Genomic DNA, 15,159 nt, shown 5'->3' with positions numbered 1-15,159 from the left:
CCTCAGGTCAATGTTCACATCTTGGCCAGAGAAGACAGATGGTTTGAAAGAGGAGTAAAACAATCCTGGAAAACTGGAATGACCATCTTCGAACAGAGGAGGTGGCCTACGACACAACTTATCACCCACCTACACTGCAGTACTGAGTTCACTCCCCAGACAGCTTAACAACCATTCACACCTTAGCTTACCTAGCCTTAGCGACCCACATGAAGGGCAGTTGGGTCAAAGACTCACAAGTGGCCTTAATGACTATGCAAAGACACTCCCACACAAGGTTTAAAAGCCTGCAACTCCCCTCCAGTTAGTAAGAACTGAAGAAGCCTCTTGGATGAAAGATGAAACGTCTTCAAGAAACTGAAACAAGTCCAGTTGCCTAGGATGTTACCATGACCTGGATGACCGAGAACCTCCATTAACAGGTTAGGAGGAGTGTATCTCTTAGCAAGGTGTAGTGAGTTCTCACTGTGATGTCAAGACTAAGAAATTAATGAGCTTTAGAGTGGCTGGTAGGCAAATTTTGTTACCTTCAGCAAGAGACAGACTAGCTGATTGCAGGCTTCATGCTAAGCTAAGCTATTTAACTGCTGGCTGTAGCTTTGTGTTTACCTTACCAGTCCATAAAATGCGCTAACACTAAAATGAGCTCTTAGCTGGGCAAATCTGATTAGGGAAAGGTGTAATAGTCTTCCTCAGCATCATCACGCTCTCCTTTTTCTCATTATATCTCCAGCGTCAAAATGACTTCACAGGTGCACATGTGATTTTAAGTGCCCATGTGCAGTTCAGTAGCGCTGAAAAAGAGCATGCATGCTCAGCAAAACTCCCTTTAGATAAAGATTAAAATAGAACTGAATACATTATATATGAAAACAGTGAGTCTGCCTGCTCAGCATGCTCTGCCTGGTGTCTTTGACAGAGTGTGATATGTTGCCAGAGAGCATTCTGCAGCTGCGTACATTTTGTTACCTTTTGTTGTTTTCAGTCACTTTGCTTTGTACATTGTGGCTTATTTCTATCACTTTCTCTTCGATTATTGTTACTCTGATTGTTAAAGCTCTCCCCTATCTATTGCTGCTCTCTGTGTAAGCATGTTGCAGCATTTTTCTATAGATTGTAAGCCAGTTGGCCCTGTATTGTTTGACCATCGCTACTTTCCACCACTATACAACTAATTTTCTCATACACATCAGTTTTAGATAAAATCACAAGGGGTCAAAATCAAATAAATGTTATATATATAGCTCAAAATCACAATCACATTGCCTCAGTGGGCTTTACAAACTGTACAGTGAACGACATCCTCTGTCCTTAGACCCTCGATTCGAGTGAGGAAAAACTTGCCATAACAAAGTGAAATTGCACTCAAATTGGCGTGTTAACTTCACTTCTTCATAAGTTGGCCTTTTATTTCCACAATTTTGACCCTGCTTTCCAAAATTGCACATGTAGAGCCATCAGGACTAACAATATATGAAAGTAATGGGCAACCATCAAAACTGCATAACAAAAAGGTGCCATTATACAGTATTTATCACTGCATTCGTCTCTCTAATGAGCCCATCGATCCATTAATGTCCAAATACCTGTCTTGAGTTGTCCAAAAGAATAATGACAAAAGAGAAACAAAATGGCATCATGACTCACTGCTTTGCAGCATTCAGCAAACACACATTAAAGTGCCAAGAGTAAGCGCTTACATTTCAGAGAACTAATGTGTTAAATGACCCCTAAGGTCAAACTAACCAATTAGACACCACCTTCTCTGCCAGTGAAAAGCCGTTATGGATCATCTTCTCTCAAGTGGCACTGCCGGTTGGCTGTAAGGACACAGAAGTGCACTAAGGCATGATTTCTGCCCAATCAAACTCTGACAACTACTACAAGTCTCTCTGAGAGGGTCAAACAAAGGTCAGTCCACCTCATCTCTCTTTCCATGTCTTTCTCAGTTCTACAGGTGTTTCCTGATCCTGTTTCACTGCGATCACTGGTCAGCGGACAACTGCCACACCTCGATGCCCTCCAAGACCACAGTAATTCAGCTGAACCGCAGAGTCTACAGCAACACGGTGGCCTGCACCGCCCAGATCTCCACCAACGCTCTCGAACAGTGCTGCAGCACCCCGGCCACCAAGCACACAACCCCACCCGAGGTCACCACCTGAGCCTGAATATCACAGACCTGATGAAACCGCAATGGCTCAGCTTCAACTACCATTGAATGTGGACTAAAGCATGATGCATTTAGAAAGTAAATGTACTTAATGTGTGAGCTTGTGTTTGTACAGAGAGGAATCTTTTTGTGAGTCCATTGAGTTTAGGCATTTTATATTTGTTTTGATATGTACAAGGCACAAAAGTACTAAATGTCTGGAGAAACACAGGTTTTACATACACTATATGGCTAAAAGTTTACAGACACCTGAACATCACACCCATGTGTGATTGTCGAAATCTCAATCTTAAACCCGTGGGCATTGAAATGCTGCCATAACAACCTCCACTTTTCCGGAAAGCCCTTCAACAAGATTTGAGAACAGGCTGCAGAGATTTGCTCCCATTTCGCCAGTATGAGTCCAAGCACTGATGTTGGGAGATAAGGCCCGGCTCGCAGTCAGCATCACATCAAAAGGTGTTTGATGGGTTGAAGTTAGGGCTCCCAGCAGGCCCATCAAGTTCTTCTACACCAAACTCTGAAAACTTGTTTCGTGTACAGGAGAATGTTAAAGCAGCATTAAACTTTTTCACCTTAAAATAGCAGGCTAACCTGGTGTGTGTATTCTCATCACGTCTGAGACATATTGTAGAGATGCAGACATTAAAACTGTATCGAAATCCTGGCATGACGTCGATATGACTGTCTACAGGTTGTTTTCATTTCTATTTTTGCAGAAAAACGCGCACATGTCGCGGTACAAATAAGCTAGACTCTCTGGAATCTGCGCTTCATCGAGAATCTCTAGACGAACTGACGCTGCAGCCTCGCTTGACACTCGTGCCACCGCCAGTGTGGCTGCTCTAACCAGTTAAAATGGACGCCGAAATGAAAAACAGGATGTAACGCCATGCATACGCGCTTGCTCACACATTCAGTGTGGCCAGCTTGTGACAGCTTCAGAATCATGTTGATGGTACGGTGTCTTGTAACTGGGTGAAGGTGTCTGTGTCACTCGTTTCTGCACTGTAACTTCAGTGAGAGGGTAGGACCACAGCGTGACATACATGTTTACTAGTTTGTTTGTAGTTAGCACCTACATTACGTCTGACAAACAGTGGTGCTCCCTCAGAACATGTGGGGGATGCCAAATCGCACAAAATGCCAATTTCGACACAATGTTGCTTTAATGTTGAAACAGGAAATGAAGACAGACTATGAAAAGCAGTATCAGGGTGTCTACTTTTGGTCATATAGTGCACTCATCCCTTGTTTTACGTGTGTATATGTTCAGGAAAGAGTAATAGTTGGTATTAAAAGGTTTAAGGGACATTCATGTCACTGTTATCTTGGGCCTGTTTTCTCTTTATTACAGTGAAATCAAGGTTAATGATCTTTACAAATATGTAGAAGTTTTGACAATTTTGTGCTTATTGTATCTTCGGAGAGCTTTTCAAATTAATGTGCACACTGACTTCATTCAATTCATTTTACAATGCATTTCTATTTCCTAACAATGTGATCACAAAAACAAACAATGATGGCTTTCTCTTTCAAATGTAATTTGTGTTAAAAAAAAAACAGATTCGGTCTTCTTTGTCAACCATCTTTTCTACAAAACCAAAACCTAGTGCCTATTCTCTGTTGCTGTTCAGTAGGTCTGTCATTGTGCTGCTGTAAATGTCTAGGCTAGTCAATCATATTTGTGCTCCTTCAGTCAGCGTCTAAGTGGATTGTTGTGTTCATCATTTAACTTCCATCTTTTCCTCCTTTCTCCAGCCTGTGTGCTGCTCCGATTGTAAATGTTGCCGAATCCTAAAAGTTCTCACACCATCCTAAATTCAACTTCCAACCTGTACATATACTCAAAATGTTATAGTTTGTATGCATGGTCAGCCTTTATTTTATCTATTTTTATTTTTGTGTTAGTGTCCCCTCTTTTGATATAGTTACCTTGTGTTATTGCATGATTTTGATGCCTATTCCTTCGTACATCATCACAGAGACAATGGCTTACAATTGCCCTGCCCTTTCTCTGAGTGAACGGTCACCCCTGTGGTCTCACTAGCTTGTAAAAAACATTTCACAGAGGGTGGAGCCATGGGAGGCTTCCATCACGAAGCATTTCGCCTGAGTGACGGCGATGAAGATTATGGGCATAACAGGTTGAAGGACGGGGAGCACAAGGAAAAATGGCTCATATTTCGCCTGTTTAGATTGCCATGGCAGGAGGAGAGAGGCCAGTCTGAGAGGATAAAGGCTGTGATGTTCAACTATAAGACATACAGTGTGATACGGCTGTGATGCAACACACTCATGGAGCTATTTTGGGGAATTCATAAAAGAGTCAACTCGTCCATAGGATGCAAAATCACCATTTGAATACACATACTGGGGACACAAACTGCTGAAATGTAAAGCTCTCGGAGCATCATGGAGATATCAAGCATGTTCGATGCAGACAGGACTTGCTCAAGATGCGGTTGCTTGGCTGACCTTCTCACCGCGGGGTGGCTAATGAGACTCTAATGACGAGATTCTGGAAGCTGACTTGTGAGTCAGCTGTGAGTAGATGTTAACCCTTAAGTGACTCTACGGGACAGGCAATTCATTGTATTTCATTGTTGGTTTTAATTGTTTTAATAAATATTATAGCTGTGGAAGAAAATCAGTGCCTGGCTGTATTGTAAGCTGGAGGTTCTTGAGAGAATAAAAACAAAATAAACTTGGAGGAAAACGGTGGTGACATGTGAGGCCCTGATGTGCCACAATGGATTTCTGACCTGTTTCTAACGAAAGTGCAACACCGGTTCGTCTTTTCAGTGATGCTCAAAAAGGGCAGAGCACATTGTGTAAGATTTGAACTTGACGGATCAGTCGAGAGATGTTTGAATACTTGCGCACGACAGGTTAATTAAACTGTGAGCAGCATATTGAAAGAAGAGCTGTGTTATTCACTAAATACAGGAGATAAAATATATTTTTCTAAAAATGGTAGCATTGTACCATTAACTTCACATCTGCATAAATGTGACATAAAGACTGTCACGTTTTACTTTCTGTAAAGTCAAATGATTGGGTTTTGGCAGAAAAGGCTTGATTTGTAGCAGTGCCAGAAATAGAAACATACCATCTGCACAGCACATCTCCTCCCTCTTGTCGCCATAATGACTGCATTTTTTCAAAAAGACAAAAGAAATTACAGGGCACGATCCATTTAACACGTTGCCATGGTCTTCAAATAGAAGCTAGAGTCAACAACCCATGCTTGCACTTAATCGTTTTGTACAGAAGGGTCGGCCAGATGAATGTAGCGAAACGTTGTGTGCATCTCTGAGAAAAGCAGGCACATCTGCACTACTTTGTTACCCTGCAATGGGTGACATCTCAACTAACACGCATCTAACAGAGAGAGGGGTTGTGTTTGCTTTTAGCGGAGTAAAAAGAAAATATCTATGATTACATAACCCCCCCATCTTGAGGAAAATATGATTTTAAAAGGGTATGTTTTTAAATCTCAAATGTTTGCGACTCCCGCCCTCTGCCTCACAATGGTTTGATCCACTGCAGAGGGTATTTTAACATTAATAAGTCAAAAAAGTTGGGCTTAATAATGAAGCTTATTGACAGCATTCAGTTATAGCCAAAGGTTGAGTAATAAACGCAAATGGCTATCAAAGCAGCAATCATTTGAAACATTTTTTTCGATATAATGAGGCTGATCATGGATCCTAAATGGATTTTATGCCTGAATGAACCAAATTAACAAACTCTTTGTTTTCATGACTGAATTATCCGAAAAAACAAACTGACCTTAAAAGGACAACACAATTTCATACTGTTTTACTTTGTTCACAAAGTATAATAAGGTCCCCAGAACACTGTTTGAAGCTAGAAAGGTGGCAGGGTCCGCCAAATATAAACAGCTTGTTTATTCAGTTACAGAAAAAATATACATTGTTTTTTAATTTTATAAATATATTACATTTTTTGTATTATTACCTCCTTAATATTCTAAATATTTGAAATCTGATTTGAATTTCATCTCCAAAACTACATAGTGCCCCTTTAAATTGGCGAAATAGAGGGACTGTTTTCACTCAAAAAGCAGTGGCATGATGCAAGGGCCTGGCTCCCAGATGAGCTGCTCTCATCTGTGGTCTGTTGTTCATGGCTGACCTCCAGTAAGGACTGTACATCAGATAAGGGGTATGTGAGACATTTGTTTAGTTCTCCCACTCCATATAACACATTTATTATCGTCACAATCTTCATTATTGCTGTATTAAACTACAGGTGACCATTAGTGTTAGATAGCGGGTCGCTCATTTACCTAATATGCAGCCTAACATGTAAGTAACGTGACAGGAATCAAAAGACTCATGTTGACCTTTTAGTTTCATCAGTATTCATGCAGGCAGTGAAGTCTTACCATTTCATTTCATTCTTTTTGGTTTTCAATTTAAAACCTTGCTGCCTTTCATGCAAGCCATCTAATCATTGACTGATTTATACAAGTGTTTAGTGAACTATAACAAAATCTTGAGAAGAAGGCACACCTAAAAAAATTGTGTATCTGTTTAAGTGTACGCTTTGTTTTGAAACGGCCATTTCCTTTGGGACTACATTCTCTCAACCGTACGTCTGCATTCCTACGCACAAGCGAAGCTGTGCCTGCCTCGCGGCCGTCTTACAGTAATGTAAAGCACAAAAAAAATTCAAAATATAGCGTACACTTAGATTTAAATTTTTAGGTGAGCCCCATTTTAGTTGGCTAAAATAGGTCTTGCTGTCGGTGCCATTTAGCAGTACAATGCTCTGCTTCCCTGTCGGTGCTACGCGCTGCTTCTCCACACGGGGAGAGCTGATGGTCATCTACTGCAGGTAATACCCTCGCCAGGGATAAGTACCTCATACATCCCTATATCAAAAGACATGGCGGGTGGCTTGTTTTGAACATAAGAAATCGATCAATGTTATACAATTTAAATCATATATTTCAATTTAAGAAAAAAGTGACAGGAAACATGGGCTACAGAATCTGGAGCACAAAGGCTTACCTCACTCCATTGTCAAACTTGACAGAACCTAATCTGTATTTGGTGGTTGTGTCGTTTGCTTCAAACGTGAGACTAACAACCTAACATTGCTCCATGACAATGAAAAATATATTCTAGATATATCAATGTCAGGAGTGAAAATATCACTAGATACTGAGGATCAAACATAAGAATGACGGTCCGTCACACAGAGGTAAGCAAATATTCCTGCCATAATTGGATGTTTTGTGAGATACTGCTGTGTGTGGGAAAAACTAATTTAAATTTCTGAAAATTACAGCGGAAAGACGGACATGAAGTCGTTATATCATATTGACATGCTGGAGAGTCTCTACGATGAGCTTACGGTGGTTACATTTCCACCATCCCCTGCACAGATGTGCTACTTTGGAGTGCATTGCATAGCCATGCTGCATGCTGATATTGTCACTGTGCATGCTGAAGATAAAAATTTCATCATGTTGAAGCGTGTGTGTGTGTGTGTGTGTGTGTGTGTGTGTGTGTGTGTGTGTGTGTGTGTGTCTCTGCTCCTATATCTGCTCCAAGAGCAAGCAAGAAAATTGAGAGATAAGCGTACAGACGCAAGAGCAAGAGAACAGCCGTACGCTGCATGCATATCAGCTGTATGTGTGCATGTACATGTGTGTACTCACCTATGAAGCCAGATGAGGGAGGATTGGGCTGGATATTCTCCTGAGTGTTGCCCTGAATCAAATCCCAGAGGCGCCACACATAGCTGGGATGAATGATGTAGAAGGGCTGGTCAGGATGGAGCTTGCGGTGCTCGACGTACGGGCCGAAGAGGTTGTAGTCGGGGCTGGCATACCACTGATGAAAGACACGCAGGGAGGGGCAAAATTATCAGTTAGACCATCGTCTGAACTTTCTACTAATTCTCATTCACGTTATTCTTCTCCACTCTGGTCAATAAACATGTTCTACACAGTTTCTTGTGTTAAAAAGAAATCAATATGGTAGTCATGAAGTGCCAGATTTTCAGACCCCCCTCCCATTTCACCTCCTTTTCTACAAAGGCTGGAGCCACAGGGTGTGCCTGAGAGCCTTGTAGTCTTTCCACTCTCCACTTTTTGTAGAAAAAGTGACAAAAATAGTGATTTAAAACAGAGTCTTGGAGGGGATCTTTAGGATATGTCTGACTGTGCGAAAATACGTTTTAAAGGACCTCTGTTTATAAAGAAGCAGGCCTATGGCTCAGCTTGGTGACACCTGGAGTTACTCAATGTCCTCCTGTATCCATTCTTCATACGGCATGTTTGTGATCCATTTAAAATACAAAATCCGTACACAAGACATCTCATGCATGCTGTCCGTCCTGGCAGAGGGATCCCTACTCTGTGTGTCCTCCTGAGGTTTCTTCCATTTATTCCCCTCAGTTTTCCCTCAGTGGAATCAGGGTCTAAGGATGAAGGGTGTCATAAGCTACACAGGTTGTAAAATCCTTTGAGGCAAGTCTATGTTTTGTGATATTGGGCAGTATAATTAAAATTAACTTAGCTAAATGTAAATAAAATGATAGCACAGTGATGTGTTTATATGGGTGTTTTGTAACATCAACAATGTAGCTGCTTGTTAACTCCTGGTGTATGGAGCACTGAAACTGACACAATCAGAAATAAAGAAATATATAAATGGCGCAATAAATAAATTAACATGCCATTCAATCTACAACTAAATAGAGATTTATTTCTGCTTGAATTGGCTTCTGTATTTATTTACCTTTGCATTAATTCAACTATTCATTTCATTTCAAATTTTATATTCCATTTTATTTATGAATGTATTCAACTTTAAAATGTATTTATTTATGTACGTATCTATTTCTGTATTTTTCTCCCTATGCATTAACAGTGGGCCTTTCTGCACATGCACACTGTCTTTGGAGAGCCTTCTATCACTTTCTGTCAGTAGCTGAGGTAGAAAATGTTGCTTACAGCAAGTGCCATTGATTGAAAACAAATTACGGAGAGACGCAAGACGCCATCACGGCCACCGAATGTGAACGCATCCAGAAGTTGAACTTTAATGACTTTAATGAGTTCTCTTCAGAGACGACCATAAAAAGCCTGGCAGAACATTTCTCACTGCCATTTCGTGCTGTGTCGATCTGTGTGGTCGTAGCGGCGGCTCTGCACCACATGTTGCTGCGCCACATGATTCAATTCCTGTTTTCTTTCACAGCTGATGAGGTGATGTTTTATTTACATTATTCACAAATGGTTTTCGTTGTTACACGTCAGCCTAAATAATGGATGATATACACGGTACACATTGAACAAAGAGGAAGAAAAAATAAGTTCATGTAATGCACCAAAATAACATAATTAGAAAATAGCACAATTACAGCATAACATGGTCCTGTGTGCTGGGGGAGGGTGTCTTTGGCTCCTCGTCATCATGGCTTCTGGACAGATTTTATTTTGAATTAATTTTTTTTTGACAGACTTTCCTGCATTTAAGTTAAAAGTCCATTTTGTGGCAGGAAATTAAAACGTTTTTTGAGCCCCATCAAACATGTGTAACATGTCTTCATAACCTCTCTGGCTCGTTTGTTTTTATTTTAACCAATCACAATCAATCAAAAGGCCCAGGAGGCAGCAATGTCTCACAAATCATACCATCAGGGTAAGAGAAGCCAATCGAAGACACTGAGCAAAGCAGAAAGCAATTACAGACAGATTGAGCGTGAAGCACTGTCTGTATTATCAAGATACTCCACAAGTATCTCTTCTCACACCTCATGATAAAACAAAGGTGTCTGCTGCTTCACCTGTGCTGAAGAGACAACTATGCACTCAATCTCACCTCCTGACCTCATAAGACGAGAAAAGTAGTGCTCCTTCAACAACAGTTCAAGTGGAAAGACAAGCGAAAGCCAAGTTTGCTCGAGACAGAGCTCCAAAGACCAAAGATTTAAGATTTACAGTTGTTGTAAAAACAGGTTTTGTGACGTACACAGTGTAACCAGAAATGATCTCATCTGGAAAAGACCTGTTGATCAACAGTAACACATCCCTTGTTCCGGAGCTGAAGGCCTACCAGGAGCAACTTCAAAAGCAATGAACACTGCTCCAGGCATGCCTAGACCTGCTTAGGTGGCATCACTGTCCTCACCAAGAGCCAATGTGACTGACATACAGATAAGTCCTACTTATACCCGAAGAGACAGAAGACCTCTTGGAAGACTGTCACTGTTGTCCAAAGACTAACCCTAGACATTGGGGCAGAATAATCCCCAGGGTCCGGTCGGGCAGTTGAGGTAGTCTACCCTCTTTCCCTAGCTCAGGAAAAAGTTTGTGAAATGAATAACATTGGTGATCTCATCATTACAATGCAATGTTTCTGCTGGGAAACTTGGGTCCTGGCATTCATGTGGATGCCACTTTGACTCGCACCTCACACCCAAACACTGTTGCAGACCAAGACAAATAGCTGAAGGCATCAACCTGGCATCCAAATCCCATCAATCGGACTTGTTCTGCCATGTCCCGTGGATGATCAATAGATTCTGATCTGAGGATCCGACTCTTGTAGGGAAGAAATCCAGACAAAAAGAGTGTATTTGAAGCACACACTTTTAAAAGAAGATACTGAGACAGTAAAATGTGTTACTTTTGTTCATGGATCATCAACACTATGGGGGAGGTTCTGTTGTGTATCACCAGGAAAGCTTGTTCCTTTTGAGATACTGTCATGCCCCCCTTTGTGTTACAGGCATGTGTTGTTGTAATCCTCAGTCCTGAGTCTGAAATCAAATACATGCCCCATGCAATTCTCCCATGTTCCTTCATTACTGTGTGCACTGAATAGTTAAATGGATATAATACAGATCCTTTATATTAAAAAGCACATAATGTGATGAACACACAGGACTAAAACATCCTTGAAATGGATAGATGCCAGTAATCAGCGTCACTTACTGATGGAAATGAAGGTCAGTTATAATAGATTCGAGGAAGAAAAACAGCATCCATATAGCACTACACATATACAGAAATACTGCGCTTTTCCATATTCCCAATAACAGACTTGAATTACTGACCCTAACCCTTTAAATGATAATGACGATCACATATAATACTCTTTTATGAAACAAGATATACACATGTACTCAACATTGTTATCAGCTGTGTAGGTACCATATGTTGAGTAAAAGGACAAAATATCCTCTTATAAAGTCAGTCGTTAGATTCATGAAGTATCAGATAATAGTGAAAAATGACTATTATATTATCCAAAAGCATAAAAATGACTCAAAGAATAAGTCTGCAGCTGCTTTTGAAACTCTCCTTACAACATTCCCTTTTGTGCGAGCTTCTGGAAATGTTTGTTTCCTGTTCTTTATCTGATTTATTTGCACTGTTCTTTTTATATCTTTGCATTTGATCTTCTGCATTTGATCTTCTTCCTTTGATTGTTTTTAAGTCTTACTTGCTCTTGTCCTTTTTACTTTCACTTAATCTGCCATGTCTGGTTTTATTTTCTTTTGTTGTCACTATTATTTTCATCATTATTAACATCATCTGTTCTGAATGAGATTACATGAGAGCAACCAGGCCACGAGACAGACTGACGAAGAGGAAACGCTCGGGGGAAAAGTTGCCATTTTAACTCAATTTGTGAAACCAGTTATTTATTTTTCTTTTTGAACCTCAAACTCAAACAGATTTATTAATTCTACTATTTGTTGACAAAATAATGTATGCATTTTGAAATGGTGTCCTTATAAAAAACTGATTTATGTTGTTTTTGTAAATCCTTTTTTAATTTTAACTGTTTGATTAATAGATTAATATTTCACATATTAATTCTTATTACAGTCCCCCTGATTTTATTGCCCATTAAATATCAAATAATGAATTACTTGTAATTTAGCTCATCTATTTATGGATTAATACACTTATTTGTAAACAAATTCATTAAAGCCCATTTTGTTGTATAATTTGTTATCTTTAATGAAATGAATAATACGTAACAACATGCTGAATGAGAGCAGTAACGCATGAGCTGATCATCATTGTAGCATTGTATGGTGCGACACATCTGGAAAGGTGAGCGAACGAGGTGACGAGGCTTCACACAATAAAAGGTTAAAGCCTGAAAACAAGTCACTGTTCATTTAGAAACACAAGGGCTTCTATTATTAGCCTGCGAAAATGTTAAAACGGTCAAGGAAAATCATGAAAAAGAGACAAGGACGTTTTTATCATTGCAACATAATAGAAATTGATAATGTAATTGAAATCTTTCGGAGAGAAGGCTACACCCCGCATGCAAATGAAATTTTATTGCAAAGTGTGCTTCTTAGGCTATTAACCTGAACGCTTCAACCCCTGCAAAAGTCTACGATCTTATTGATTGTGGAAGACGAGCATTCACTGAATAATAATTGTAAGGCAGCACAAAGAAAAGAGTGAAAGAAGGAGCCTCAATAAAAAGATGCTTTCTGAGGCGACCTGATTTCCTATTCCCTGGTTACAGACAGCTTAATGAGCTGATGGTAGGGTTAGTGTGGCAATAGAGAGTCATTTAATCCAAAGAAATACCTTTTGTAAGTTGACAGTGTAAGGTGCAGGGTCCCAGGCCACCAGAGTCACATTCTTGTAGATTGAGCTCGTGTTGAATCGATGTTTAGGATTGGCTAAAATCTGCAGAGGGAAAAATGCGGAGTAAAGGTCAAACCATATTGCATTCACTCAGGCAGAACAGTTTATTAGCAAGTGTTTTACAAAACTGAATCAGCAACAAAGGTCAAATCTCCTTAAAGCAATACTTCTACAATTTGGGAAATGTACTTATTCACAGCAGCCAACTAGCTTAGCTTAGCATAATGACTGAAAACAGCAGGAAACAGATAGCAAGGATGACAAAATCTGAATCCAAAGTACAAAATTGAAGTGGTGATTTTATGGGTGGTCATGCACTGAGGTATTTCTTGACCAGGGACAATAACTTGTTACATAACAGCCGATAAGTGTACAAAAACTAAACAAAAGTGAAAAAACATTCAGAGGTTTTAGTACCCAGATTTTTTACTTTAAACAGAGTCAGGCTAGCTGTTTCCAGAGCTGAGGAGAAGTGCAGTCAGGTGATAGTTAGATAAGTAGAGCCCGATCAATTCTTGATTTTGGAAGCAGCTTGGTCTACATGAAATTCCTGCTTTTTCTGGACAATTGATGTTTAAATTGTTTTCTCTTTTCTCTTTGTACATGCACTTTGTAACCTTGTTGAGAAACAGGCATAGACTATTATTACTATAACCATTTTCTATTACTATTATTTTTATTATTATTATTATTATTATTATTATTATACTCATATTAGACAGTAACAAATTCCTCTAACGATATCTCAGCTAATATACACACGCAATGATCCTTTATTAAACACCGGATATTTTATACTGAAACAATAAACTTGACTAGGAAATTTAACAATTATAAATGTGCCCATCTTAACCTCTGTTTCTGCATTTTTTTTTTAATCGGCAGATGTTGGACACCGTGCAGTATTTTGATGTATCTGTGTTTGGTCAATAATTAGCCAGCTGACCGATAAATTGGTCTTGCTCTACCGATTAGAGATACATTAATGTAGCAACACACGGATTGTTCAGCTTTGTGCTGTCAGAGGAGACATTTTTTTTGTAGATGCTTTGCATGTTGATGAATGTTTCATACTGATATTTATTATTTATTAATAACAATTCACTGCCCACACTGTTTATATTTATACATATTATGTATAAACAATTCCATTTCTGCTCTAGCTCTTCTTCTTACCTTTTTATTATATTGTTTATTTTTTACTATTATTATTGTTTATTGTTATATTGAACTGTCCTTTGGCTGCAGTGACGCAGATCTTACCCCGTTTGCGGGACAGATAAAGGAATTTCTGATTCTGATTCTGTTTTATGACTTAGTAATTTCTCATCTGTCTTCATTTTAGTTATATGTTTGTTTAATGTCTGCGACTGCGACTGCAACTGCGCTGCTGCTGGTCTTGGCCAGGACTCTCTGGGAAAAAAAAAAAGACTTCTCAATGAGACTTCTCGTGAGTAAAAAGGTTAAATAAATATAGAAAGTAAGAACGTGCAAATAAAATTACAGATGCATTATTGATGGGCTTCATCATCTCTGCACAAAAATGGCTGAAACAAACAAAAACTATCCCGAAATGTAAACCAGCCATCAATAAAACAACATTCACTGCATGTCAAAAAATAATCATAAATCATAAACCATTTATGTTTTCATCCACTCTATACGTCTTGCATGTGTTTCAGTGGGTGACACAGCTCTCTGGATTCTACATCTATCAATGATTCATTACACAGCCAGACTCGCTCACCTGCGAGTTGATGATGCGGATGGTGGTTTTGTTCCCAACGTCTCTCTCGTATCCCTCCGTCGGTGCAGCGTTGAACCGTAAAACTGCATCATGTCTATCTGAAAGGCGAACCACAGATAAGGTCACTCTGGGCAGATAATTAACTGACTTTGAGGTATGCATTATATTATGGGAATACACAGGAAAATATGTTAAAAAGCTGATGTTTTTTTGTTTAAATATGTTGGTTTTACTTTAATTTTCTGAGTTTTGTCCCATTGCAACAGCTTTTCCAAAATCAGGTGATGTACTGAGGTTTGACAACCAGCCCCTGAATTGTTCAGATAAATGCAAAACAGGGAATAACGCACAAAAAACAACGCCTGGCCGCCTCACAGACATAACCAAAGTGCTCTCTAGTGGTTAGCTCTTGTAACTAAAGAACCACCACTAGTAAAATATCACAGTTTCCACATGAAATCCTCAGCTTGATGGATAGTTGGAGTAATAATGAGAAACTTGTGATCTCTGCCTGTCAGTGGATCGATGTGTCAGTTCAGCAGATCCTCCCGCTGCGTCGATCTGACACCAGAA

The 15,159-nt window shown here is 39.5% G+C and overlaps 2 protein-coding genes across 2 annotated transcripts in view; one reads left to right on the top strand and one right to left on the bottom strand.

The window, feature by feature from the left end:
• LOC311262510 (vertebrate ancient opsin-like) overlaps positions 1–3,491 on the top strand; it is a 34,154-nt gene extending 30,663 nt beyond the window's left edge. Inside the window, exon 4 of the mRNA XM_084361941.1 lies at positions 1,950–3,491. Coding sequence (XP_084218067.1) covers positions 1,950–2,165 — 216 coding nt within the window. The 3' untranslated portion in view covers positions 2,166–3,491. The remainder of the gene's footprint in view (positions 1–1,949) is intronic.
• The window catches only part of LOC311262509 (beta-galactoside alpha-2,6-sialyltransferase 2-like), a 57,927-nt gene that overhangs the window by 6,246 nt on the left and 36,522 nt on the right, over positions 1–15,159 (bottom strand). Inside the window, exons 4-6 of the mRNA XM_084361940.1 lie at positions 14,587–14,684; positions 12,780–12,881; positions 7,869–8,043 (exon numbers count right to left, since the gene is read on the bottom strand). Coding sequence (XP_084218066.1) covers positions 7,869–8,043; positions 12,780–12,881; positions 14,587–14,684 — 375 coding nt within the window. The remainder of the gene's footprint in view (positions 1–7,868; positions 8,044–12,779; positions 12,882–14,586; positions 14,685–15,159) is intronic.

Source organism: Pagrus pagrus (genome assembly GCF_965226575.1).
Source record: "Pagrus pagrus genome assembly, chromosome: 9".
NCBI lineage: Eukaryota > Metazoa > Chordata > Actinopteri > Spariformes > Sparidae > Pagrus > Pagrus pagrus.
The sequence above is the reverse complement of the archived record's forward strand: the minus strand, read 5'-3'. Positions and strand labels throughout refer to the sequence as shown.